Source organism: Lethenteron reissneri, unplaced genomic scaffold (assembly GCF_015708825.2).
Source record: "Lethenteron reissneri isolate LAM-NWPU_2019-01 unplaced genomic scaffold, ASM1570882v1 scaffold_1513, whole genome shotgun sequence".
Lineage (NCBI taxonomy): Eukaryota > Metazoa > Chordata > Hyperoartia > Petromyzontiformes > Petromyzontidae > Lethenteron > Lethenteron reissneri.
The window spans coordinates 52,591-80,565 of NW_026891238.1; the positions used below are offsets into that span (position 1 = coordinate 52,591).

At 55.1% G+C, this 27,975-nt stretch overlaps 1 protein-coding gene across 1 annotated transcript; it reads right to left on the reverse strand.

Annotated features, from left to right (window-relative positions):
* Positions 1-497: 497 nt before the first annotated feature.
* Positions 498-27,557, reverse strand: LOC133362522 (structural maintenance of chromosomes protein 2-like). Its single transcript, XM_061581469.1, has 24 exons — positions 27,390-27,557; positions 21,441-21,590; positions 20,949-21,071; positions 20,606-20,644; positions 20,005-20,115; positions 19,774-19,818; positions 19,450-19,683; positions 19,137-19,286; positions 18,435-18,671; positions 18,167-18,326; positions 16,831-16,948; positions 16,240-16,378; positions 15,862-15,981; positions 15,245-15,460; positions 14,919-15,040; positions 14,364-14,488; positions 4,922-5,115; positions 4,534-4,677; positions 3,971-4,165; positions 3,438-3,638; positions 3,193-3,309; positions 2,660-2,850; positions 2,345-2,492; positions 498-719 (listed from the first exon to the last, which is right to left on the reverse strand). Exons 1-24 carry the CDS (start codon positions 27,555-27,557, stop codon positions 513-515), a joined length of 3,654 nt encoding a protein of 1,217 aa, XP_061437453.1. The 3' UTR covers positions 498-512.
* Between the last annotated feature and the right edge of the window lie 418 nt (positions 27,558-27,975).

The window sequence follows — 27,975 nt, forward strand, 5'->3', positions numbered from 1 at the left end:
TAACGAGAGAAACAGAACTGGAGATGCAGACCGGTAGTTGTCAAGTGATCGATCCATTTACAGATACCACACTTATTCTAGCATTAATTATAGACGCCGACATCATTAGAGACACAGCCATAGCCACAAAGAGAAGGACATGAAAGCAATTCATTTACAGATACCCTGCTGATTTCTCACGAATAGCACCATGAGACAGGAGAGACGTCGTATGACGATCCATTTGTATATGCCACGTGGATTTCTAACATACACGAGAGATGGGACAGTCTCGTCTCTACACTCAAGCAGACTTTTTGCCCACTTCAACAATTGTCTCTTTCTGCGGTTGTCCCACCTGATGACGGACGCTTGTGTTGCGCCCGAAACGTCGTGATTTAATTTATTTTATTTTATACCTACGTGACTTTCCCGAAAGAACCAAAGAGTATGGATCCCTGCAGTCACGAAAACTTCAAATCTAGATTAGTCTCGTCTCTCTCTTCCCCACTCCCCCTCTCCTCCCCTCTACTCTACTCATCACCCAGTCGCCCTCTCTTTGCCTTTTTCTCCTCTGCCTCTCCCCTTCCCTTCGTAGAGGACGAGGAGGCGGCTGCTGGTCGAGAGGTGGTGGTGGCGTTGGTATGCCGCGTCACCGTTGAAACGCCCTCTACGAAGCGCGTCTTGAAGAGCACGTTGGCGTTGTTGAACATCCCATCCTTGAGAGAGACCACCACGAACTGCACGGGGACAAAGAGAGACATGGAGGGGGGGCATGGGGAGAGCAAGATGGAGAGAGAGACATGGGGGAGACACACAGAAATGGAGGGGGGGGGACAGACGGAGGGGGGGGGAGAGAGATGGGGAGAGATAGCAGTGGGTCAAACCCATAGCACCTGGGGTCTGTCCCATGACCAACACCTAGCCTGGCACAGAAGTCCAGCCATAGTGCGGGTGAGGGATTATGCAGGCGAATGTACGGGTGAGTGGGTATACGGGTAAGCGTGCATGTGAGCGTATCTGCAAGGTGAAGAAGCGAGTGCACAACATGTGTCCGATGTTCTGGGTGTAGGAGTGAATGACTGAGTAGGTGTGTGGGCGAGTGCGAAACGTGGACCCCTCTAATGGAACATCTGCACCAGTTAGAAACATTCAGACTGGCCTGCCTACAATCCATTCTGTGTTTAACAAGGCTGGATTATGTGAGCAGCTCTCAAATCCTTGAAAGATCTGGACACATTCCCATCAGTGAGCTCCGGTGGTCAAGGCTGCATTGGCTGGGTTATGGAGCCCGCATGCCCAGCCACCGCATGGCAAAGTTGCTTCTATTTGGCTGCATAGATAGGGCTAAACGGGCACGACACGGGCTGAAAAAGACATGGAGTGATGAGGTACGGGAGGATGTGCAGCTGGGTAGACTTGCTGAAGTGCTGTTAAGATCGGCCTCTGTGGAGGATGCTTGTGAAGAACGCTACTGGGCAGTTGGAGGTAGTCACCCTCCAACAACAGAGGAGAGCAGAGGAGCAACCCTCACAACAATGAGCCGAGTGCTGGGCAGCTAAATTACAGCACTTTGGCACAGTAGGGGGTAGAGCTGGTACATCTGCCAGTCAACTCAAGTCAAACAATCGATCTTATTTTACGTGCCAATACGCCCTCAAAGAAGTAGGCATCAGTGCTCATAACATCAGAACAGGAACAGTACCGGGGGCCCAGGGCAACAGGAATGAAGAGAGAAACCCCGTCACAACCTGAGTGGCTAACACCGCCTGAGCAAAGCAAATTTCACCCGTGCACAACCAATGGCACCTGCATCTGTCCCGTCACCTATTGCCGAGCCTTTGACACTTCACGAGGCTTCAGAGTGCATCTGGCCTGACAAGCGCTGTGGCGACGTCACCGCCGCTTAGTGGCGAATGGCGTCTGTTGTTGTTGTGTGTGTGAGTACCTGCGAGTCTTCATAGATGCCTGTACCACTGGGGCCTCCAGCAAAAGCTCAGACAGATATTTCTCACGTAATTTAGTGGTAAATGAATTGAAGGTGGAGGGGTTACCAGCCGATTGCATCCATCCAGTGCCCCCATTGGCCACTGTAGTGGCTACAAGCACCATGAGGGGAAAAGTAACAACAAAAAGCGGAGCGCCGGGCGGCTAAAACACAGCAAGTTGGCACAGGAAGGGGCATGCAGGTGGTGCATCTGCCAGTCATCTCAGTCAACCCATAGCACCTGGCTCCGTCCTGTGATCTCCTTCCGGCAGGCATTCCACAGTAATCGTGGCGTTAAAGTGCACGAAGCCTGGCACAAGCGCCATGGTGATGTCATCGCCACTTAATGGCGATTGGCAACTGCTGCTGTTGTTGTACCTGCGAGGTGAGGAAGTGAGTGCGCAGCATGTGTCCGATGTTCTGGGTGTGGGAGAGGTCCAGGGCGGCGTCCACCTCGTCCAGGATGTAAATCGGAGCCGGCTTGAAGAGCAGCATGGCCAGGATCAGGGATAGGGCCACCAGTGACCTATCCAGCAGAGAGAGAGAGAGATACAAAGATAAACATAGAGAGAGATATGCCGAGAGGTAGCAGCATCGCCAGGATCAGAGAGCACCACCAGGGACCTGGATAGCACCGAGAAAAATACACAGATACACACATATATACACAACCGACAGGGACCCCTCCCTCACCTCTGGCCTCCGCTCAGCTCGCTCAGATTTTCCTTCCACACGGAGCCCAGAGCCACACGAAACTCCAAGCCTTGGAGCAGCGAGGAGGTGGAGGAGGTGGAGGAGGTGGAGGAAGAGGACTCCACGGGAGTGAGACGCGCCTGGGAGCCAGGCAGCAGCGTGGAGAATATGGAGCTGAAGTCTCCATTCACCTGGAAAGAGACGCACGCGGGCAGAGGGAGATGCATGCGGGGGGGGGGCGGGGGTGGAGAGATGAGGGGAGAGAGACTGGTATGGTGGCGAGTGAATGGTGATTATGGTGGTGAATGGTGAACGTGGAACTTGCCTCTCGGCCAGGTGGAGGGCCTTGTTCTTATTGAGATCCAGCTCCTCCGTGGTAAGTGGGTGGTGAGTATAGTGAGTGAGTGCTTGGAGAGTATGGTGGTGAATGAGTGGTCAGCATGGGACCTGTCTCCAGGCCAGAGAGCCTTGTTATTATTGAGATCCAGCTCCTCCATGGTGAGCGAGTGGTTAGCGAGTGGCGAGTGTGGTACCTGTCTCCAGGCCAGGTTAAGAGCCTCATTCTTCTTGAGATCCAGCTCCTGCATGGCGCTGAAGATCTTGGTTTTGTCGTTCTCCACGATCCGCTTCTTCCTCATCAGGTCCACGTACTGGGGTCATTGGGTCACACAGGATCAGAGTCTCAGGATCTGTCTCACTCTTCCCGTGTCTTCCTCGTCCCCCTCTCTCATCTCCCCCTCTCCCTGCCTCTCTCTCCCCGCCCCTGTCTCTCCCTCACCTTCTCCTCGGACTGGGCCAGCAGGTTCATGGCCCTCTCGTTAACGGTGTGCACCATCCGCCGGCGTGTCTGCTCCAGGCGCGATAGCTTCCGGGCAGCATCGCTTGGGTCGCTGGCGGCGAAGTCGTACGCCGTGTTGGGGCGGCCAAATAGAGCGCGCTCTGTGGAGATCCACGCATTCTCTTTGAGCAGACGATCCACCTAAGAGAGAGCGGGAGGAGAGAGAGGGGGTTAGTGGGGATTCAGGAGCGGCTGAGTGAATGGTCGAGTGGGTGAGTGAGTGATTGAGCGTGAGTGGGGGAGTGGTTGAGTGCGAGTGGTTGAGCGTGAGTGGTTGAGCAAGCGGTTGAGCGAACGGTTGAGCAAGGGAGCGGTTGAGCAAACAAGCAGTTGATAGAGCAGTTCAGCAAACGAGCGAGTAAGTAGTTAAGTGAGCAGTTGAGTGAGTGGTTGAGCGAGTGAGTGGGGGATGAAGTGGTTGAGTGAGTGAATGGTTGAGTGAATGAGTGGTTGAGTGAGTGAGTGGCGGGTACCTTGGCTGCGTTGTCCAGGGCGTCCCGCTGGTGTCGCCCCACTGCGTGCCCGCGCTCTGTCAGGGTGAGAGCGGCAGCGCCGCGCTGCGCCCGCAGCTGTTCCAGCGCCCGCGCCGCCTCCCCCAGCGCCTCCTGGCGGGCACGCAGCATCTCCTGGAGCTCCGTCACGTGGCGCTGGCACTCGGAGACACGCGCCTGTGGCACACAGGCAGAAGAAGAGACACGGGGGTGGATTAGGGCGACTCGGGTGGCAAGATGTTAACTACCTCACCCAGTATACAGGAGGTTGTGGGTTTGATGGAATTCGCATGTCTCTCTCCCAGTGGTCGCGTGGATTTTTCTCCGGGTCCTCTGGTTCTTCCTTCCACATTTAGAAATATGCATTGAGTATTTGGCTACTATAAATTTCCACGTAATAAGCCACTGCATTGGGGTATAATTCTTTGGCCAGGTCACGTCTGAAAAAATCTCAGTGGGCCTTTCCAGGTAAAAAAAAAAAGTGATTGGGTAGGTGAGTATGTGGGAAGGTGAGTGTGTGGGTAGGCGAGTGAGCAGGTAGATACCTGCAAGCTCTCAGCAGAGGCGCTGAGCTCCCGGACGGTCACCTCCAGCGAGAGCGTGGCCGCCTCCAGCCTCTGCAGCTCCTGCTGCCCCACCAGCGCCTCCTTCTCGAGCTCCTCCACCTCCAGCCTGACAGTGGACAGAGACTGGCAAGGGGGGGGGGTTAGAGTTCACTCACTCAATGACCCACTTAATTCACCCAATCACCCTCCCAAAAGCTCATGCACCATCTGCTTGCTTACTCTCACACTCGTGCATTAATTCACCCATCCATCAATTGACCTACCCACCCTCCCACTCATTAATTCACCCAACTCACCTACCCATCACCTAATTTACCCACCCAACCACTCCCTCAACCTGCCACCCACCCCCTCACCACCACCTCACCTGCTGTGCCTCCCTGGCGATCCCCGCTAGCTTCTGGGCTGTCCCCCGTGCCAACTCGAGGGCGCTAGAGGCCCCCTCCTGCTCGTGGCGCCGGTCCCGCTCGGCGTTCTGGAGTCGCTCCTCCAGGGAGTGGAGGCGCTGCAACGCGGCCGCTCTCCGCTCCTCGCAGAGAGCAGGCGCCGCACTCAGCTCCTCTACAGAGAGGGAGAGAGAAGGGAGAGAGGGGGTGGGGAAAGGAAAAAAGAGGGGGAGAGACGCACAGAGTGGGTAAAGGTGAAAAAGACACTGCTAAAGAGAAACAGGGAGAGAGAGGGAAAACGAGAGAGGGTGAGAGAGAGAGTGACACACGGAGAGCAACAGAGATGGGCAGAGAGAGACACACACGGAGAGACATGGAGAGTCGGAGCGGAGACCCGGGGAGATATAGGGAGGGAAGGAGGGAGGATACAGGGATACAGGGAGAGAGAGAGAGACACACATTGTTCTCTCCTCACCTCCTCTACACGGAAAGGGAGACGGGGGAAAAAGCGGACAAAGAGAGGGAGAAAGAGACACGTGGAGAGAGAGAGTGAGATGTATAGCGAGAGACACAGATTTGGGGAGAGGGGGAGGAAGCAGCTCACCGATGAAAGTGTTGAGTGGGGAGGCGAGTGGCTCACCGATGGAGGTGGTGAGCGCGGTGAGCTCCGTCTGGAGCTTGTGGTGACTGCTGAGCTCCAGCTTCTGGTGGTGAGTGTCTGGGTGAGTGTCTGGGTGAGTGTCTGGGTGAGTGTCTGGGTGAGTGTCTGGGTGAGTGTCTGGGTGAGTGTCTGGGTGAGTGTCTGGGTGAGTGGATGGGTGAGTGGATGGGTGAGTGGATGGGTGAGTGTCTGGGTGAGTGTCTGGGTGAGTGTCTGGGTGAGTGTCTGGGTGAGTGTCTGGGTGAGTGTCTGGGTGAGTGTCTGGGTGAGTGTCTGGGTGAGTGTCTGGGTGAGTGGGGAGGCGAGTGGCTCACCGATGGAGGTGGTGAGCGCGGTGAGCTCCGTCTGGAGCTTGTGGTGACTGCTGAGCTCCAGCTTCTGGTGGTGAGTGTCTGGGTGAGTGTCTGGGTGAGTGTCTGGGTGAGTGGATGGTGAGTGTCTGGGTGAGTGTCTGGGTGAGTGGATGGTGAGTGTCTGGGTGAGTGGATGGGTGAGTGGCTCACCGATGGAGGTGGTGAGCGCGATGAGCTCTGTCTGGAGCTTGTGGTGACTGCTGATCTCCAGCTTCTGGTGGTGAGTGTCTGGGTGAGTGTCTGGGTGAGTGGATGGTGAGTGTCTGGGTGAGTGTCTGGGTGAGTGGATGATGAGTGTCTGGGTGAGTGTCTGGGTGAGTGGATGGTGAGTGTCTGGGTGAGTGGATGGTGAGTGTCTGGGTGAGTGTCTGGGGGGGTGAGTGTCTGGGTGAGTGTCTGGGTGAGTGTCTGGGTGAGTGTCTGGGTTGGATGTGAGTGTCTGGGTGAGTGTCTGTGTGAGTGGATGGTGAGTTGTCTGGGTGAGTGTCTGGGTGAGTGGATGGTGAGTGTCTGGGTGAGTGGATGGGTGAGTGTCTGGGTGAGTGGGGAGGCGAGTGGCTCATCGATGGAGGTGGTAGCGCGGCGAGCTCTGTCTGGCGCTTGTGGTGAGTGCTGATCTCCAGCTTCTGGTGGTGAGTGTCTGGGTGAGTGTCTGGGTGAGGTGGATGGTGAGTGTTTGGGTGAGTGGATGGTGAGTGTCTGGGTGATTGTCTGGGTGAGTGGATGGGTGAGTGTCTGGTGAGTGTCTGGGTGAGTGTCTGGGTGAGTGGATGGTGAGTGTCTGGGTGAGTGTCTGGTGAGTGGATGGTGAGTGTCTGGGGTGAGTGGATGGTGAGTGTCTGGGTGTCTGGGTGAGTGGATGGTGAATGTCTGGGTGAGTGTCTGGGTGAGTGTCTGGGTGAGTGTCTGGGTGAGTGGATGGTGAGTGTCTGGGTGAGTGGATGGTGAGTGTCTGGGTGAGTGTCTGGGTGAGTGGATGGTGAGTGTCTGGGTGAGTGTCTGGGTGAGTGTCTGGGTGAGTGTCTGGGTGAGTGTCTGGGTGAGTGGGTGAGTGTCTGGGTGAGTGTCTGGGTGAGAGTCTGGGGTGAGTGTCTGGGTGAGTGGGTGAGTGTCTGGGTGAGTGTCTGGGTGAGTGGATGGGTGAGTGTCTGGGTGAGTGTCTGGGTGAGTGGTCTGGGTGAGTGGATGGTGAGTGTCTGGGTGAGTGTCTGGGTGAGTGTCTGGGTGAGTGGATGGTGAGTGTCTGGGTGAGTGGATGGTGAGTGTCTGGGTGAGTGTCTGGGTGAGTGGATGGTGAGTGTCTGGGTGAGTGTCTGGGTGAGTGTCTGGGGTGAGTGGATGGTGAGTGTCTGGGTGAGTGTCTGGGTGAGTGTCTGGGTGAGTGTCAGGGTGAGTGTCTGGGTGAGTGGATGGTGAGTGTCTGCGTGAGTGTCTGGGTGAGTGGATGGTGAGTGTCTGGGTGAGTGTCTGGGTGAGTGTCTGGGTGAGTGGATGGTGAGTGTCTGGGTGAGTGGATGGTGAGTGTCTGGGTGAGTGGATGGTGAGTGTCTGGGTGAGTGTCTGGGTGAGTGTCTGGGTGAGTGTCTGGGTGAGTGTCTGGGTGAGTGGGTGAGTGTCTGGGTGAGTGTCTGGGTGAGTGTCTGGGTGAGTGTCTGGGTGAGTGGATGGTGAGTGTCTGGGTGAGTGTCTGGGTGAGTGGATGGTGAGTGTCTGGGTGAGTGGATGGTGAGTGTCTGGGTGAGTGTCTGGGTGAGTGGATGGTGAGTGGATGGTGAGTGTCTGGGTGAGTGTCTGGGTGAGTGTCTGGGTGAGTGGATGGTGAGTGTCTGGGTGAGTGTCTGCGTGAGTGTCTGGGTGAGTGTCTGGGTGAGTGGGTGAGTGTCTGGGTGAGTGTCTGGGTGAGTGTCTGGGTGAGTGTCTGGGTGAGTGATGGGTGAGTGTCTGGGTGAGTGTCTGGGTGAGTGTCTGGGTGAGTGGATGGGTGAGTGTCTGGGTGAGTGTCTGGGTGAGTGGCTGGGTGAGTGGGGAGGCGAGTGGCTCACCGATGGAGGTGGTGAGCGCGGTGAGCTCTGTCTGGAGCTTGTGGTGACTGCTGATCTCCAGCTTCTGGTGGTGAGTGTCTGGGTGAGTGTCTGGGTGAGTGGATGGTGAGTGTCTGGGTGAGTGTCTGGGTGAGTGGATGATGAGTGTCTGGGTGAGTGTCTGGGTGAGTGGATGGTGAGTGTCTGGGTGAGTGGATGGTGAGTGTCTGGGTGAGTGTCTGGGTGAGTGGATGGGTGAGTGTCTGGGTGAGTGTCTGGGTGAGTGTCTGGGTGAGTGGATGGTGAGTGTCTGGGTGAGTGTCTGGGTGAGTGTCTGGGTGAGTGGATGGTGAGTGTCTGGGTGAGTGTCTGGGTGAGTGGATGGTGAGTGTCTGGGTGAGTGTCTGGGTGAGTGGGGAGGCGAGTGGCTCATCGATGGAGGTGGTGAGCGCGGCGAGCTCTGTCTGGCGCTTGTGGTGAGTGCTGATCTCCAGCTTCTGGTGGTGAGTGTCTGGGTGAGTGTCTGGGTGAGTGGATGGTGAGTGTCTGGGTGAGTGGATGGTGAGTGTCTGGGTGAGTGTCTGGGTGAGTGTCTGGGTGAGTGTCTGGGTGAGTGTCTGGGTGAGTGTCTGGGTGAGTGGATGGTGAGTGTCTGGGTGAGTGTCTGGGTGAGTGTCTGGGTGAGTGTCTGGGTGAGTGGGTGAGTGTCTGGGTGAGTGGGTGAGTGTCTGGGTGAGTGGATGGTGAGTGTCTGGGTGAGTGGATGGTGAATGTCTGGGTGAGTGTCTGGGTGAGTGGATGGTGAGTGTCTGGGTGAGTGGATGGTGAGTGTCTGGGTGAGTGTCTGGGTGAGTGGATGGTGAGTGTCTGGGTGAGTGTCTGGGTGAGTGTCTGGGTAAGTGTCTGGGTGAGTGTCTGGGTGAGTGGATGGTGAGTGTCTGCGTGAGTGTCTGGGGTGAGTGGATGGTGAGTGTCTGGGTGAGTGTCTGGGTGAGTGTCTGGGTGAGTGGATGGTGAGTGTCTGGGTGAGTGGATGGTGAGTGTCTGGGTGAGTGTCTGGGTGAGTGGATGGTGAGTGTCTGGGTGAGTGTCTGGGTGAGTGGATGGGTGAGTGGATGGGTGAGTGGCTGGGTGAGTGGATGGGTGAGTGTCTGGGTGAGTGTCTGGGTGAGTGGATGGGTGAGTGTCTGGGTGAGTGTCTGGGTGAGTGTCTGGGTGAGTGTCTGGGTGAGTGGATGGTGAGTGGATGGTGAGTGTCTGGGTGAGTGTCTGGGTGAGTGTCTGGGTGAGTGTCTGGGTGAGTGTCTGGGTGAGTGGATGGGTGAGTGGATGGGTGAGTGTCTGGGTGAGTGGATGGGTGAGTGGATGGGTGAGTGTCTGGGTGAGTGTCTGGGTGAGTGTCTGGGTGAGTGTCTGGGTGAGTGGGTGAGTGGGTGAGTGTCTGGGTGAGTGTCTGGGTGAGTGTCTGGGTGAGTGGATGGTGAGTGTCTGGGTGAGTGGATGGTGAATGTCTGGGTGAGTGTCTGGGTGAGTGGATGGTGAGTGTCTGGGTGAGTGTCTGGGTGAGTGGTCTGGGTGAGTGGATGGTGAGTGTCTGGGTGAGTGTCTGGGTGAGTGTCTGGGTGAGTGTCTGGGTGAGTGTCTGGGTGAGTGGATGGTGAGTGTCTGCGTGAGTGTCTGGGTGAGTGGATGGTGAGTGTCTGGGTGAGTGTCTGGGTGAGTGTCTGGGTGAGTGGATGGTGAGTGTCTGGGTGAGTGGATTGGTGAGTGTCTGGGTGAGTGGATGGTGAGTGTCTGGGTGAGTGTCTGGGTGAGTGTCTGGGTGAGTGGGTGAGTGTCTGGGTGAGTGTGTGGGTGAGTGTCTGGGTGAGTGTATGGGTGAGTGTCTGGGTGAGTGTCTGGGTGAGTGAGTGGTGAGTGTCTGGGTGAGTGGGTGAGTGTCTGGGTGAGTGTCTGGGTGAGTGTCTGGGTGAGTGTCTGGGTGAGTGTCTGGGTGAGTGTCTGGGTGAGTGTCTGGGTGAGTGGGTGAGTGGATGGGTGAGTGTCTGGGTGAGTGTCTGGGGTGAGTGTCTGGGTGAGTGGATGGTGAGTGTCTGGGTGAGTGTCTGGGTGAGTGTCTGGGTGAGTGGATGGTGAGTGTCTGGGTGAGTGGATGGTGAGTGTCTGGGTGAGTGTCTGGGTGAGTGGATGGTGAGTGTCTGGGTGAGTGTCTGGGTGAGTGTCTGGGTGTGTGTCTGGGTGAGTGGGTGAGTGTCTGGGTGAGTGTCTGGGTGAGTGGATGGGTGAGTGTCTGGGTGAGTGTCTGGGTGAGTGTCTGGGTGAGTGTCTGGGTGAGTGTCTGGGTGAGTGGATGGGTGAGTGTCTGGGTGAGTGGATGGGTGAGTGGCTGGGTGAGTGTCTGGGTGAGTGTCTGGGTGAGTGGATGGGTGAGTGGGGAGGCGAGTGGCTCACCGATGGAGGTGGTGAGCGCGGTGAGCTCTGTCTGGAGCTTGTGGTGACTGCTGATCTCCAGCTTCTGGTGGTGAGTGTCTGGGTGAGTGTCTGGGTGAGTGGATGGTGAGTGTCTGGGTGAGTGTCTGGGTGAGTGGATGATGAGTGTCTGGGTGAGTGTCTGGGTGAGTGGATGGTGAGTGTCTGGGTGAGTGGATGGTGAGTGTCTGGGTGAGTGTCTGGGTGAGTGGATGGGTGAGTGTCTGGGTGAGTGTCTGGGTGAGTGTCTGGGTGAGTGGATGGTGAGTGTCTGGGTGAGTGTCTGGGTGAGTGGATGGTGAGTGTCTGGGTGAGTGTCTGGGTGAGTGGATGGTGAGTGTCTGGGTGAGTGGATGGGTGAGTGTCTGGGTGAGTGGGGAGGCGAGTGGCTCATCGATGGAGGTGGTGAGCGCGGCGAGCTCTGTCTGGCGCTTGTGGTGAGTGCTGATCTCCAGCTTCTGGTGGTGGGTGTCTGGGTGAGTGTCTGGGTGAGTGGATGGTGAGTGTCTGGGTGAGTGGATGGTGATTGTCTGGGTGAGTGGATGGGTGAGTGTCTGGGTGAGTGGGGAGGCGAGTGGCTCATCGATGGAGGTGGTGAGCGCGGCGAGCTCTGTCTGGCGCTTGTGGTGAGTGCTGATCTCCAGCTTCTGGTGGTGGGTGTCTGGGTGAGTGTCTGGGTGAGTGGATGGTGAGTGTCTGGGTGAGTGGATGGTGATTGTCTGGGTGAGTGTCTGGGTGAGTGTCTGGGTGAGTGTCTGGGTGAGTGTCTGGGTGAGTGTCTGGGTGAGTGGATGGTGAGTGTCTGGGTGAGTGTCTGGGTGAGTGTCTGGGTGAGTGTCTGGGTGAGTGGATGGTGAGTGTCTGGGTGAGTGGATGGTGAGTGTCTGGGTGTCTGGGTGAGTGGATGGTGAGTGTCTGGGTGAGTGTCTGGGTGAGTGTCTGGGTGAGTGTCTGGGTGAGTGGATGGTGAGTGTCTGGGTGAGTGGATGGTGAGTGTCTGGGTGAGTGTCTGGGTGAGTGGATGGTGAGTGTCTGGGTGAGTGTCTGGGTGAGTGTCTGGGTGAGTGTCTGGGTGAGTGTCTGGGTGAGTGGGTGAGTGTCTGGGTGAGTGTCTGGGTGAGTGTCTGGGTGAGTGGGTGAGTGTCTGGGTGAGTGTCTGGGTGAGTGTCTGGGTGAGTGTCTGGGTGAGTGTCTGGGTGAGTGTCTGGGTGAGTGGGTGAGTGTCTGGGTGAGTGTCTGGGTGAGTGTCTGGGTGTCTGGGTGAGTGTCTGGGTGAGTGTCTGGGTGAGTGTCTGGGTGAGTGGATGGTGAGTGTCTGGGTGAGTGTCTGGGTGAGTGGATGGTGAGTGTCTGGGTGAGTGTCTGGGTGAGTGTCTGGGTGAGTGTCTGGGTGAGTGGATGGTGAGTGTCTGGGTGAGTGGATGGTGAGTGTCTGGTTGAGTGGATGGTGAGTGTCTGGGTGAGTGTCTGGGTGAGTGTCTGGGTGAGTGTCTGGGTGAGTGGGTGAGTGTCTGGGTGAGTGTCTGGGTGAGTGTCTGGGTGAGTGGATGGTGAGTGTCTGGGTGAGTGTCTGGGTGAGTGTCTGGGTGAGTGGATGGTGAGTGTCTGGGTGAGTGTCTGGGTGAGTGGATGGGTGAGTGTCTGGGTGAGTGGATGGGTGAGTGGCTGGGTGAGTGGATGGGTGAGTGTCTGGGTGAGTGTCTGGGTGAGTGTCTGGGTGAGTGTCTGGGTGAGTGTCTGGGTGAGTGTCTGGGTGAGTGTCTGGGTGAGTGGATGGTGAGTGGATGGTGAGTGTCTGGGTGAGTGTCTGGGTGAGTGTCTGGGTGAGTGTCTGGGTGAGTGTCTGGGTGAGTGGATGGGTGAGTGTCTGGGTGAGTGGATGGGTGAGTGGATGGGTGAGTGGATGGGTGAGTGTCTGGGTGAGTGTCTGGGTGAGTGTCTGGGTGAGTGTCTGGGTGAGTGTCTGGGTGAGTGGGTGAGTGTCTGGGTGAGTGTCTGGGTGAGTGGATGGTGAGTGTCTGGGTGAGTGGATGGTGAATGTCTGGGTGAGTGTCTGGGTGAGTGGATGGTGAGTGTCTGGGTGAGTGTCTGGGTGAGTGTCTGGGTGAGTGTCTGGGTGAGTGTCTGGGTGAGTGGATGGTGAGTGTCTGGGTGAGTGTCTGGGTGAGTGTCTGGGTGAGTGTCTGGGTGAGTGGATGGTGAGTGTCTGCGTGAGTGTCTGGGTGAGTGGATGGTGAGTGTCTGGGTGAGTGTCTGGGTGAGTGTCTGGGTGAGTGGATGGTGAGTGTCTGGGTGAGTGGATGGTGAGTGTCTGGGTGAGTGGATGGTGAGTGTCTGGGTGAGTGTCTGGGTGAGTGTCTGGGTGAGTGGGTGAGTGTCTGGGTGAGTGTCTGGGTGAGTGTCTGGGTGAGTGGATGGGTGAGTGTCTGGGTGAGTGTCTGGGTGAGTGTCTGGGTGAGTGTCTGGGTGAGTGGATGGTGAGTGTCTGGGTGAGTGTCTGGGTGAGTGTCTGGGTGAGTGTCTGGGTGAGTGGGTGAGTGGATGGGTGAGTGTCTGGGTGAGTGTCTGGGTGAGTGTCTGGGTGAGTGGATGGTGAGTGTCTGGGTGAGTGTCTGGGTGAGTGTCTGGGTGAGTGTCTGGGTGAGTGGATGGTGAGTGTCTGGGTGAGTGGATGGTGAGTGTCTGGGTGAGTGTCTGGGTGAGTGGATGGTGAGTGTCTGGGTGAGTGTCTGGGTGAGTGTCTGGGTGTGTGTCTGGGTGAGTGGGTGAGTGTCTGGGTGAGTGTCTGGGTGAGTGGATGGGTGAGTGTCTGGGTGAGTGTCTGGGTGAGTGTCTGGGTGAGTGGATGGTGAGTGTCTGGGTGAGTGTCTGGGTGAGTGGATGGGTGAGTGTCTGGGTGAGTGGATGGGTGAGTGGCTGGGTGAGTGGATGGGTGAGTGTCTGGGTGAGTGTCTGGGTGAGTGTCTGGGTGAGTGTCTGGGTGAGTGGGTGAGTGTCTGGGTGAGTGTCTGGGTGAGTGTTGGTGAGTGAGGTGAGTGTCTGGGTGAGTGTCTGGGTGAGTGGATGGTGAGTGTCTGGGTGAGTGGATGGTGAGTGTCTGGGTGAGTGGATGGTGAGTGTCTGGGTGAGTGTCTGGGTGAGTGTCTGGGTGAGTGTCTGGGTGAGTGGATGGTGAGTGTCTGGGTGAGTGTCTGGGTGAGTGTCTGGGTGAGTGTCTGGGTGAGTGTCTGGGTGAGTGGATGGGTGAGTGGATGGGTGAGTGGATGGGTGAGTGGCTGGGTGAGTGGATGGGTGAGTGTCTGGGTGAGTGTCTGGGTGAGTGTCTGGGTGAGTGGGTGAGTGTCTGGGTGAGTGTCTGGGTGAGTGTCTGGGTGAGTGGATGGTGAGTGTCTGGGTGAGTGTCTGGGTGAGTGGATGGTGAGTGTCTGGGTGAGTGGATGGTGAGTGTCTGGGTGAGTGTCTGGGTGAGTGGATGGTGAGTGTCTGGGTGAGTGTCTGGGTGAGTGTCTGGGTGAGTGGATGGTGAGTGTCTGGGTGAGTGTCTGGGTGAGTGTCTGGGTGAGTGTCTGGGTGAGTGTCTGGGTGAGTGGATGGGTGAGTGTCTGGGTGAGTGTCTGGGTGAGTGGATGGGTGAGTGGATAGGTGAGTGGCTGGGTGAGTGGATGGGTGAGTGGATGGGTGAGTGGCTGGGTGAGTGGATGGGTGAGTGGATGGGTGAGTGGATGGGTGAGTGGATGGGTGAGTGTCTGGGTGAGTGTCTGGGTGAGTGTCTGGGTGAGTGGATGGGTGAGTGTCTGGGTGAGTGGATGGGTGAGTGGATGGGTGAGTGGATGGGTGAGTGTCTGGGTGAGTGTCTGGGTGAGTGTCTGGGTGAGTGTCTGGGTGAGTGGATGGGTGAGTGGATGGGTGAGTGGCTCACCGATGGAGGTGGCGAGCGCGGCGAGCTCCGTCTGGAGCTTGTGGTGAGTGCTGAGCTCCAGCTTCTGCTGCAGCTGCTCCACCTCCTGCGCCACCAACTCCTGCTGCTGGCACAGCTCACGGTGCCTGAAAGAGAAAGAGAAACGGATAGACACAGTCACTCTCCTCCCCACTCCACTCCTGCTCTCACCATGCTCCTATCCCCCCACAACACCCTTTACACTCCTCATCCAGCCTCCCCTTCTACACTCCGCACCGCTCCGCAAGCTGGCAGAGTGTGCGAGCTTCCTTCATCCTCCTCCGCTCCTCACCCCCACTCTCCAAACTCCTCACCATGCTCCTGCACTACCCTCCCCACCACCCACTCATCTCCCTACACCCCTCCTCATCTCAACCCACCTCCCCACACTCTTCATCACGTTCCTGACCCCCCCACCGCTCGACGAGCTGGGTGAGCGAGGAAGCCTCTTCCCCACTCCTCACCACCCCTTCTCCACCACATTCCTAGCCCATCACTCCCCTCCACAATCCTCACCTGCCCCCTCACCACGCTCACCTCTCTGCGAGCTTGGTGAGTGTGCGAGCCTCCTCGTCCATCCTCTTCCCCTTCTCCTCCAACTCTTTAAGCTTATCCTGCAGGGTGAGCAGCTGCTCCACTCTCACCAGCACGCTCACCACCTGCACACCCAGGGGGGGTGGTGAGCGTGGCGGTGATAGTAGTGAGTGTGGTGGTGGTGAGCGACCCACCTGTGCCCGCCCCCCCACTCGTGTGCGTGCCGTGTGGGCTGAAGAAGCCTCCATCCAGCGTCGCTGCCCCCGTGGCGAGTGATGGTAATAGTGGTGTGAGCGTGGTGGCAAGCGTGGTGGTGGCGAGTGACCTACCTGTGCCCGCGCCCCCCCAGTGAGTGTGCCGTGCGGACTGAAGGAGTCCCCGTCCAGCGTCACCGCCCGCGTGGACACCCGAGGGTCGAAGGCCACGGCACGCGCCGCGTCCATCGTCGGGCAGACGAACGCCGCGCCGAAAACAAACTCCAGCGCAGGGAGATCACAGGGAGAGCGCGGAGACACGAGGGACAGCGCGGGAGAGACACCGTCCGCCTGGGGGAGATGCGGCAGGGGAGAGTGGGGAAACGCAGGGGGGGGGTGACGATGAAGACTCGGAAGGGGTGAGGGGGGAGACGTGGGGGGTCAGATGTGGGGAATGAGGGGGGGGGGGGGAAGACGCAGGGACGGGAGGGGTGAGACGCGGGGGGTGAGATGCGGGGGGTGAGGGGGGGAAGACGCAGGGGGGTGAGACGTGGGGGGGGTGAGGAGGGAGATACGGGGGGTGAGGGGGGAGACATGGTGAGTGAGGAGAGAGATGCGGAGGGTGAGGAGACAGGGACACGGGAAGGAGACACGGGGACATAGAAGACACGTGGAGATCACGGGGGTGAGGAGAGAGACACGGGGAGATCACGGTGAGGAGACACGGAGGGGAGACACGGCAGGGTGCTCACGAGGCTGCGCGCAATGGTGGTGACGCTGGGGGGGGTGACGCTGGGGCTGATCTTGTTCAGCGGAATCACCGTGACTCTGCGCCGTAGGCAGCCACGCTCCAGCAGGAGCTTCCCTGTCAACTGCAACACAGTGAGAGAGACACGGTGACACACAGGGAGGGAGACGGAGAAACTCACTCACCGACTGCTCGCCCCGGTGAGTGCGAGCGAGCATGGGTGAGCCACTCACCGGGTGAGGGTGGGTGAGCGTGAGTGAGGACTGGGCGCTCACCACGGTGTTGGTCATTACATTGTAGAGTTTACCCCCGGCCACCACCTCCACGATGGTGGATGGGTGTGGGCGAGTGTGGGCGAGCATGGGTGAGCGTGGGCGCTCACCTCGGTGTCAGTCACCACGTTGTAGAGTTTACCCCCGGCCACCACCTCCAGAGCAGTGGCGGATGCAGGATCCTCCACGCGGAGCAAAGACGCCACCAGGCCCCGCACACGGCCACGGTCCCAGCCCCGCTCGGGGTCCCTGCACAGGGCACGCGCGAGCATGGCGGTGGGGAGCAGGGTGAGGAGTGAAGAGAGAGGAGGCAACACGAAAAGAGGGAGAGTAGTGAGTGAGCGAGTGAGCGAGCGAGCGAGCTAACAGGTGAATGGGTAGGTGAGTGTGTGAGTGAGCAAGTGAACGAGTGAGTGAGGGAGCGAGTGAGTTAGCGAGCAAACGAGTGAGGGAGCGCATGAGTGAGCGCGTAAGACCATGAGCGAGTGGGTGAGTAAGCGAACAGGTGAATGAGTGGGTGAATGAGCGAGCAGGTGAATGAGTGGGTGGGTAGTTTAGTGAGTGAGTGGGTGAATGAGCGAGTGGGTGAGTGAGCTAGCAACAGACCCACCCACCGGTAGTCAAACTAGAGCTGGGGTGTGGTGGCGATGGAGCAAGTGAATGGGTAAATGATTGAGCAGGTGATTAATAGATCCACCCACCGGTAATCAAACTGGAGCTGGGGCATGCTGGCGACCGCCCGGTCTACTTTTTCTCTCATCGCCGACTCCTCCGCGGCCAGCTCCTTCATCTTCTTCTGCAGCATCTCCAGCTGGCCCTCTACATCCGGACACCGCCTGTTAGCCTCCCTACCGTCTCCATGATAACAGTTACACACAGCTGCCCCTCTACAGCTGGACACCGCCTGTTATGTTAACTACCTCGCCTGGTGTACAGGAAGTCGTGGGTTCAATCCCAAACCTGACACCTGCTGTATATTTGGAGTTTGCACGTTTCTCTCCCCGTGGTCGCATGGATTTTTCTCCGGGACCTCCAGTTTTTCCATTCAACATTTAGAATCAACATCACCCCTTTAGAGTATTGGACGCTATAAATTTCCACGTGATAAGCCACTTCGTTGAGCTATCATTTTTTATAGCCAAGTCGATTCTGAAAAAGAGCTACATAGCTCAGTGGGGCCTTACCTGGTAAAATAAATATAGTTTAGTTTATAGTGTAGTTAAGCTTCGCCTCTCCAATGTCTCCATGGTAACAGCCACACACAGCTGCTCCAGTGGCGATATTTACTGCACACTGCACCAAGTACTCATTTTAGGCCGAGTTGACCTTGGGGAGGAGGCCCAGGACCGATTGTTCAGATAATTGCTGCCGTTACCATTACCACTTGTGGTGGTGGCCGTGAGCGGGAATCGAACTTGGGTTTCCTGCTGAGTTCATAGTCGCGCAGCATGCTAACCACTAACCACCGTTTCCCACTCGCATAATAACACACAGAGATTCTAGATTTGAAGCTTTCGTGACTGCAAGGATTCATACCCTTTGGTTTTTTCGGTAAAGTCACGTAGGTAAAAAATGTAATTAAATAAATGAACACAACTAAATTAAATCACGACGTTTCGGGCGCAACACAAGAGTCCGAAAAAACCAAAGAGTAACACACAGAGACTCAAAGACAAAGCTCCCCCATATAGCCTCAACAGTGTTGGGGCAAGTGCTGCTAAGGTCTGCGTGGTACACGAGGGGGTGGGCGGCCAGCACCACACCAGACCTCCCGTTTCCCTTGATGGTGACATTCACAGGTACTCAATTAAGGCCGAGTCAACTTAGGGGAGGTCAATGAGGGATCACATAATTGTCACTGGTGTTGGCCGTGAGCGGGAATCAAACTCGGGTTGCCGGGTTCGTAGTAGCGCAGCACGTTAACCCCTCCACGTCGCCCCTCTCCCCCCCCCCACCCAGAGTCGCTCCTCTCCCCTCCCCTCCCTCCGTTACTCTCTCCTGCACGCTCTCCCCTTTCTCCTCCACCCCCCGTGTTACCCGTGTAGCCCAGGGCGGCCATGTCCCTGAGTAGGCCCTGGGCTCGGGTCTTCAAGCGAGACAGAGCCTGCTGGTCGCGAGTGTAGGCTTCCGTGGTGCGGCCCTCCTCCGCCTTGCGCTGCTGCAGCTCGCGCTGCACGTGGGACAGCTTCATCTGAGCCTGTGGGGCACGGGGTGGGGTGGGTTGTCGAGTGGGTACTCCAGGACGGCGAATGAGAACGGGTGGGTGAATGCACGAGTTAGTAGGCCCAGAGGCCTCCTCCCTTGCCTGCGCAGCTTCAGTCTGGGCCTGGCTGGCCTCCTGGCGGCACTTCAGGATCTGCTCGGCCAGCGTGGCGGCGTGGCCGCCTTGCCCATCCTCCGAGAGGCCCACCGAGGCCGCCGCGAAGCGCGCCTGAGCTTCTTGCAGGCCCCTCGCCGCTTCCTGGGAGCATGCCAACGCCGACGCCAGCGCCGCCTCCAGCGCCACTACCTGGGAGCGCTTGGCGTCGCGGGCACTGGCGTCCTGGGGGCAGAGAAGGGGCGAGAGAGGGGGAGACACTGTGAGCGAGACACGACCTGCGAGCCCGGAGGTGAAGTTCACCTCGTCTAGAGCAGCGTTTCTCAAACAGCTTTTGGCCTGCGGACCACTCAGCAAAACATTTCCACAGACCACCCAAGCCCCATACACCTGGTCACAAAACACATTCACTTATCTCTCTAAATATCAGTAATACGATGATTCATATTATCTGAACATAAAAATACTTGTTTTAAACGCAGCAATAAGGTTTTTTTAGGGGGGGCGGTATTTAGATGTTGGGGTAGTTTAATCGCGGTAGTTTACCTAAATTATTTTTTTTATTGAATATCACAAGTAAAACATGAATTGACGTTTGAAACTAAAGATTGGATGAGATGTGGCCTGCAGAGAGAGACATGGTGAGAGAGAGGTGAGTTAGGGAGGTGACCGAGGTCGGCGAGGAGGTACCTCCTGCATGTGAGCGAGCAGCTGCTCCCTGTGCGCCTGCTCCGTAGCCAGGGCCTCTGTGCGGATGTCCAGGGTGCTCTGGGCCTTGGCGTGGGCACGCTGGGCCTGGGTCAGGGCCTCCTCCACACGGGACAGATCCCCTCCTGCCTCCTACACACCATCAACATCACCATCATCAACATTATTAACATCACCTCCCTCCCCCTCTTCTTCCCTCACCCACACTCACCATGTTCCTCTCCATCTCCCACAGCTCTCCCTCCCTCCCTACCTCTCTCTCCCCCTCTTCCTCTTCCCCCCAACTCATCCTCACCTTGTCCCTTTTCCTCTCCATCTCCCGCAGCTCTCCCTCCCTCTTCTTCTCCTCCTCCTCCAGCCTCTCTACCTCCTCTCGCGCCTCCTGCTCATCAGTACGCAGCTTCTGGAGGTGCAGAGCGGCGTTTTCCTGGCCCTGGCTCGCCGTGAAGAACTGGTGAGCGATCACCAGGCGCCGGAGAGAATCCAGCTCCCGGCACAGCTTGCTGTATTCCAGGTAGGAGGTGCGCTCCTGGGGATGAAGCGGGAGGGGAGAGTGGTGAGTGTGTGGCGAGTGGGTGGCGAGTGAGTTGCCAGTGTATAGCAAGTGTCGGTGCCTCACCTGTTTGAGTTTTTCCAGCGTTGGAGAAATTTCCTCCTCCAGAACCTGGAAAAATGGAGACAGGGGTCATGAGATCATAGGGGTCACTCGTGGCAAGTGGATCATAGTAAGTGTAGGTGGTGAGCATAGGTGGTGAGCATAGGTGGTGAGCGTAGGTGGTGAGCGTAGGTGGTGAGCGTAGGTGGTGAGCGTAGGTGGTGAGCGTAGGTGGTGAGCGAGAGGTCCCCTCACGTCGTTGATCTCCTTAAGTTTGGCCTCCTTCTTCTCGATAGTCTTCTGCGCTGCCAGTTTCTTGCTCTCATACATCCTGGTCCCCGCAGCCTCCTCAATCATCGCCAGGATCTGGGGTGAGGTGAGGGGCAGAGGTGAGGAGGAGAGACGAGGAGGGGTGGGGACGAGGAGACAGAATAGAGAGACGAGGAGAGACATGGGGAGAGGTGAGGAGATGTTGGGGAGAGGTGAGGAGAGGTCAGGAGCAGAGGTAAGGAGACGAGAGGTGAGGAGCAGAGATATGGGTCCCTACAGCCTCCTCAATCATCGCTAGGATCTGGGGTGAGGTGAGGGGGGGTGAGAGGGGTTGAGGAAAGGAAGGGACGCTGAGGAAAAAAGAGACACTGAGAGATGTGGGGAAAGGTGAGGAGTTGTGGGAAGAGGTGCGGAGACGAGAGGTGAGGAGCAGAGGTGAGGAGAAGAGCTACGAGTCCCTGCAGTCTCTCAATCGTTGCCAGGATCTGGAGAGGTGAGGAGATGAGGGTGAGCAGTGGTGAGGGGTGGACACGATGAGTGGGTGAATGGTGGAAAGGGCGAGTGGTGGCAAGGGCAAATGCCTCACCTCAGGAGGCTTCATGTTCAAAACCTTGGTGATGCGACCCTGCAAAACAAGAAAACACTCACTCACCACCCACTCACCACTCATCTCCTTCATGAGCAAGAGATAATAGTCTAACCTGCACGATGATGCTGATGATATTGATGATGTAGAGGTGGTACCTACATTATGAGGAAGTGGGGGTTGTTGACGTTGATGGTGGTGATGATGATGACGGTGGTGATGATGTTGAAGAGGTGTCTGCATGAGAAAGTGAGGGTTGTTGACATTGATGGTGATGATGGTGGTGATGACGGTGGTGATGATGGTGGTAATGGTGGTGTTAGTGGTGATGTTGAGGAGGTACCTGCATGATGAGGAAGTGGGGGTTGTTGACGTTGAGGCCCACAGAGCGGAAGAGGTCCTGCACACGCGCCGTGGTGGCGTTCACCCCGTTGATCAGATACTTGTTCCTGCCGCCAATCACCACCTGCACAGAGGAGGCAGGCAGAGCAGACACATGCAGAGACACTAAGACTCCAATCACCACCTGCACAGAAAAGACACTCAGACAAAGACTCAGAGAGACACAAGGGGGCACTGAGACACAGAGACACACACCCACCCACACGTACATATATATGCGCACACACAAATACACAGATACATTTAAAGCGCTGCGTCCCTGTCTGGTGACCGGGATCTCCGCGTGGTCCTCTCTCTCCGGGTGAATTAGTGAGTGAGAGTGAGTGGGTGAGTGAGTGGGTGAGTTAGTGGGCGAGTGAGCGGGTGAGTGAGCGAGTGGGTGAGTGAGCGGGTGAGTGAGCGAGTGGATGAGTAAAGGCAAGGGTGTGCGTGCCTGTCTGGTGACGGTGATTTCCGCATGGCCTTCGAACCCCAGGGGGCTCTGTTTCCGGTCACGGTTGTCGAATGTAATGGAGACGGTTGCCTTTGTAACGCCAGCCTGGCCGTTCTTGTAGACCAGCTCCTGCAGACTTGCTGCTCTCACCTACAGAGAGAGGGGCAGTGACAGAGGGGGAGGAAGAGACACAGAGAGACAGAGAGGCACAGAGAGAAAGAGAATGCTCAAAGATTACACTTGTAAATTAATTTCAAAAGAAAATTCATGCATTCTGATAATGTTAATAATGAAAGTCAGTTTGAAAATGTGTTCAAATATACGAATTAACCCAATGTGTCCTGAATTTAAGGCCACCCCGTACAGGCACGTCTCGCTTAAAGAGTGTTCTTTCTACAACAATTCGCTACAACGAGCAAATTAGACCCATTTGTAAGCAAAACAAGCAAAATGTTCGCTTATCGAGCGGAGACCAATTGAATTTGGGCCACCATGTATAATCATAACCCTATGTGTCATGACTTTTGGGCCACCCTGTGTAATAACCCTGTATCCTGACTTTTGGGCCACCCTGGAAAATAATAACCCAATGTGCATTGACTTTTGGGCTACACTGTACAATAATAATAACCCAATGTGTACTGACTTTGGGCTACACTGTACAATAATAATAACCCAATGTGTACTGACTTTTGGGCTACACTGTACAATAATAATGTAGTGACATAAGAAAGGAGGGGCTGCTGGGGGCTCTGGGACCCTGGGCGGCCCAGGCGCTTGGGCCCCTTGGCGCCACCAACAGGGGGGGCTGTGTGTGCTCTGTGGGATATCTGGGGGCGCACACGGCCCCACCCCTCGTTGGGGACTAGGCATAAAAGGGGAGCTCCCTGGACGATCAGGGCCAGTTGTAGCTCAAGACCCAAGACCCAAGACAGCCATCTGAGAACCCTGGGACGCTGTGAGGGCCAGTGGTGGGACTCTGTAACTCCCGACTCTACGACCTTGTGAGGGCGAGTTCCAGAGCGTAGCCAGAGTAGAGTATCTAGGCTGTGTACCTAGGCTGGAACAGAGTATCAGGACTGTTGGAGAGTTGGAGAGTTGGAATGTTGGAGTGTTGGATTGTAATAAAGAAGTTACCTCTGCAAGTGTCTCCGGAACCCATTACAATAATAACCCAATGTGTACTGACTTTTGGGCTACACTGTACAATAATAACCTAATGTGAGGCCACCCTGTACAATAATAATAATCTAATGTGACCTGACTTTGGGCTACACTGTATAATAATGTCCTGACGTTTGGGTCACCCTCACACTCGCTCTCATTCACAGGTACCTAGCTTGGTTCACTAACTCCCTCACCATACATTTCGATTGAGTACATTGATTATATTGATATTTAGTTTTTTCACATCGGCTTATTGTATGGTAGTAGTGGTAATTGCAGTTATTTAGCGTCAATATGCTAAATTCCTCTGTTGACATGTATACTCAGCTTATTAGAGAGTATATTGATTATATTGATGTAGTTTATATTTTAGTTTTTTATCGGTTCACTATATGGTATTCATTATATAGTGTAGTGTATACCCAGTTACTTAATGTGAATAGCTCAGCTTATTGGAAAGTATATTGAGTACATTGATTATATTGATGTAGTTTATATTTAGGGTTTGTTTTCACATCGGTTTATTGTATGATAGTTATGGTATTTATAGTTCTTCAGAAACGCCTTTCTTTTTTTTCCACGTAATGCACTAACTTGATACGCGGTGGTTTGGCTGCCGCAGTTTTTTATTATTAAAATGTACCTACCTTTATTACTGCTAATCCTACATAACACACGAGCATAATATGACTTTGAGACCCCCCACCGCCTACACATTCCGTAAGGAGTGACTAACCCCATATCTGCATGTCATCAATATGCTAAATTCCTCTGTTGATATGTAAACTCCTTTGTCAAGGCGCTCTCCTCCTCCCACCCAGCTTAAAATACGCTGCCAAGCTTAGCAGTGTTCATTAAGACGCTGTCTTTCCGACAGCTCTGATTCTTCACCTGCTTGCGTTGTGGCCAAAACGTCGTGATAATTTTATGTTTTATTTTATTTCCCTTCTATGTGACTTTACCGAAAGAACCAGGAATATGAATCCCTCACCATAGTGCCAGGCGAGGTTCGCACACACACTCTCACGATCAATCTAACCCAAAACCTTTCGATCCAACGCAAAAAAACATGTATTATTGATATTGGTCGCGAAATTCTACGTGTTAAACGATACAAGGCTAATTCTAGATTTGAAGCTTTCGTGACTGCAAGGATTCATATTCCTAGGTTTTTTCGGTAAAGTCACGTAGGTAAAACATCAAAATTAATAAAAAATAAAATAAAGATCACGACGTTTCGGAGGCAACACAAGTCTCCGTCATCAGGTGGGACCGTCACAGCCAGATTAGCTGCATCAAGGCTAAGTTCACACACACTCTCTGACTGATGCTAGGCTAGGCTCACACACACACACTCTCTGACTGATGCTAGGCTAGGTTCACACACACACACTCTCTGACTGATGCTCGGCTAGGTCACACACACACACTCTCTGACTGATGCTAGGCTAGGTTCACACACACACACTCTCTTGACTGATGCTAGGCTAGGTTCACACACACACACTCTCTGACTGATGCTAGGCTAGGTTCACACACACACACTCTCTGACTGATGCTAAGCTAGGTTCACACACACACTCTCTGACTGATGCTAGGCTAGGTTCACACACACACACACTCTCTGACTGATGCTAGGCTAGTCTCACACACACACACTCTGACTGATGTAGGTAGGTCACACACACACTCTCTGACTGATGCTAGGCTAGGTTCACACACACACACTCTCTGACTGATGCTAGGCTAGGTTCACACACACACACTCTCTGACTGATGCTAGGCTAGGTCACCACACACACACTCTCTGACTGATGCTAGGCTAGGTTCACACACACACACTCTCTTTGACTGATGCTAGGCTAGGTTCACACACACACACTCTCTGACTGATGCTAGGCTAGGTTCACACACACACTCTCTGACTGATGCTAGGCTAGGTTCACACACACACACTCTCTGACTGATGCTAGGCTAGGTTCACACACACACACTCTCTGACTGATGCTAGGCTAGGTTCACACACACATACTCTCTGACTGATGCTAGGCTAGGTTCACACACACACACTCTCTGACTGATGCTAGGCTAGGTTCACACACACACACTCTCTGACTGATGCTAGGCTAGGTTCACACACACACACTCTCTGACTGATGCTAGGCTAGGTTCACACACACACACTCTCTGACTGATGCTAGGCTAGGTTCACACACACACACTCTCTGACTGATGCTAGGCTAGGTTCACACACACACACTCTCTGACTGATGCTAGGCTAGGTTCACACACACACACTCTCTGACTGATGCTAGGCTAGGTTCACACACACACACTCTCTGACTGATGCTAGGCTAGGTCTACACACACACCCCTCTACACACTCTCTGACTGATGCTAGGCTAGGTTCACACACACACACTCTCTTGACTGATGCTAGGCTAGGTTCACACACACACACTCTCTGACTGCTGCTAGGCTAGGTTCACACACACACACTCTCTGACTGATGCTAGGCTAGGTTCACACACTCACTCTCTGACTGATGCTAGGCTAGGTTCACACACACTCTCTGACTGATGCTAGGCTAGGTTCACACACACACACTCTCTGACTGATGCTAGGCTAGGTTCACACACACTCACTCTCTGGACTGATGCTAGGCTAGGTTCACACACACACACTCTCTTGACTGATGCTAGCCTAGGTTCACACACACACACTATCTGACTGATGCTAGGCTAGGCTCACACACACACACTCTCTGACTGATGCTCGGCTAGGTTCACACACACACACTCTCTTGACTGATGCTAGGCTAGGTTCACACACACACACTCTCTGACTGATGCTAGGCTAGGTTCACACACACACACTCTCTGACTGATGCTAGGCACACACACACACTCTCTGACTGATGCTAGGCTAGGTTCACACACACACACACTCTCTGACTGATGCTAGGCTCACACACACACTCTCTGACTGATGCTAGGCTAGGCTCACACACACACACTCTCTTGACTGATGCTAGGCTAGGTTCACATACACACACTCTCTGACTGATGCTAGGCTAGGTTCACACACACACACTGACTGATGCTAGGCTAGGTTCACACACACACACTCTCTGACTGATGCTGGCTAGGCTCACACACACACACTCTCTGACTGATGCTAGGCTAGGTTCACACACACACACACTCTCTGACTGATGCTAGGCTAGGTTCACACACACACACACTCTCTGACTGATGCTAGGCTAGGTTCACACACACACACTCTCTGACTGATGCTAGGCTAGGTTCACACACACATCACTCTCTGACTGATGCTAGGCTAGGTTCACACACACACACTCTCTGACTGATGCTAGGCTAGGTTCACACACACACACTCTCATGACTGATGCTAGGCTAGGTTCACACACACACACACACTCTCTGACTGATGCTAGGCGAGGTTCACACACACACACTCTCTGACTGATGCTAGGCTAGGCTCACACCACACACACTCTCTGACTGGATGCTCGGCTAGGTTCACACACACACACACTCTCTGACTGGATGCTCGGCTAGGTTCACACACACACACTCTCTGACTGATGCTAGGCTAGGTTCACACACACACACTCTCTTGACTGATGCTAGGCTAGGTTCACACACACACACTCTCTGACTGATGCTAGGCTAGGTTCACACACACACACTCTCTGACTGATGCTAGGCTAGGTTCACACACACACACTCTGACTGATGCTAGGCTAGGTTCACACACACACACTCTCTGACTGATGCTAGGCTAGGTTCACACACACACACTCTGACTGATGCTAGGCTAGGTTCACACACACACACACTCTCTGATTGATGCTAGGCTAGGTTCACACACACACACACTCTCTGACTGATGCTAGGCTAGGTTCACACACACACACTCTCTGACTGATGCTAGGCTAGGCTCACACACACACACTCTCTGACTGATGCTAGGCTAGGTTCACACACACACACTCTCTGACTGATGCTAGGCTAGGTTCACACACACACACTCTCTGACTGATGCTAGGCTAGGTTCACACACACACTCCCACTCTCCTCACTCTCGTTCTCACTGGTGCCAGGTTAGGTTCACTTGAGACAAGTTGAAGATGCCCAGCACAAAGCACACACTCTCCCTCACACTAGTGCCAGGCTAGGTGCACACTGTCTCTCTCGTGTCAGGCCAGGTTCACACACAATCAAGCACTTCTCACAATCTCTCCCTCACCCTGGTGCCAGGCTAGGTTCACGTACACACTCCCGCTCTGCTCATTCTCTTGCTCTCTCACCCGCCATTCTCACACTCTCCCTCTCATTGGTACCAGGCTAGGTGCACACACCACTCACACTCTCTGGTGCCAGGCTAGGTTCGCCTGATACAGGTTTAAGATGCTCAGCACGAAGCACGCCCTCTCCCTCACACTGCACCAGGCTAGGTGAACACACAGAGACAAAGATCCCCCGTATAGCCTGAAGAAACTGTAGGGGCAAGTGCTGTTAGCGAGTAGCACCTATGAAGGCCGGCACTGTGGCACACGAGCGGGTGGGCGGCCAGCACCACGCCCGGCCGCCTTTGTCTCCCCAGTGCTGGCGATGTTTACTACACACCGCGCCGTGGACTCGCAGAGACACCGTCTGACACTCTACCGCTATCCTCACACACGCACTTTCTTCACGCTCGCTCTCCTACTGGTACCGGGCAAGGTTCACACAAACCCTGGTGCCAGACTAGGTTCACCTGAGACAGGTTGGAGATGCCGAGCACGAAGCAAACGGCGTCCAGGATGTTGGATTTGCCGCTTCCATTGAGCCCCGTGATGGCGTTGAACAGCGGATCCCAGTCGCAGATCTCTGTGCGTTGGGCGTACGACTTGAAGCCGTCCAGCACGATCGCCTTGATGTACATTGTCCCCCCCCCCTTGTTTGTTTATTCGGTTATCGGTTCTTAAAACTTGATCGGGTTTCGCGATTCCCCCTCAGACCGCGAGCGAGCGGTGGGTGGGCAACGCTTTCCCGCCCTTTTTGAAGACGTGACGTCACTTCCGGCTTCTTCGAATCTCGGGCGGAAGTTATCTTTTATATTCTAAAATATTAAGTTTAAATGTTATTTATTTGGTTTGTGACGGGCTGGTTAAAGTTTGTTGGATAATAGTGTCATGGATTGCCTTCGCACAGATAAATAAATCATTTTTGGAATTTCGAGGACAGCGAATTGCGATCCTGTATTGCATCAGCATTGCGGACGTCATTTGCACGAGTAACGGAAGCGGCTGAGTTCTATAAAAGGTTAATACTATTTGCTTATTTTGTAATGAACATAGATC

Bases quoted from the DNA above. Each gene is read 5' to 3' on its own strand.
- LOC133362522 (XM_061581469.1), bottom strand. From the start codon at position 27,557: ATGTACATCAAGGCGATCGTGCTGGACGGCTTCAAGTCGTACGCCCAA. The intron at 16,949-18,166 runs GTAACACGGGGG...GTCCGGATGTAG, and splicing joins GGCCGCCCTGGGCTACACGG to AGGGCCAGCTGGAGATGCTG. The intron at 15,982-16,239 runs GTGAGCGCCCAC...ACTGTGTTGCAG, and splicing joins ACGTGGTGACTGACACCGAG to TTGACAGGGAAGCTCCTGCT.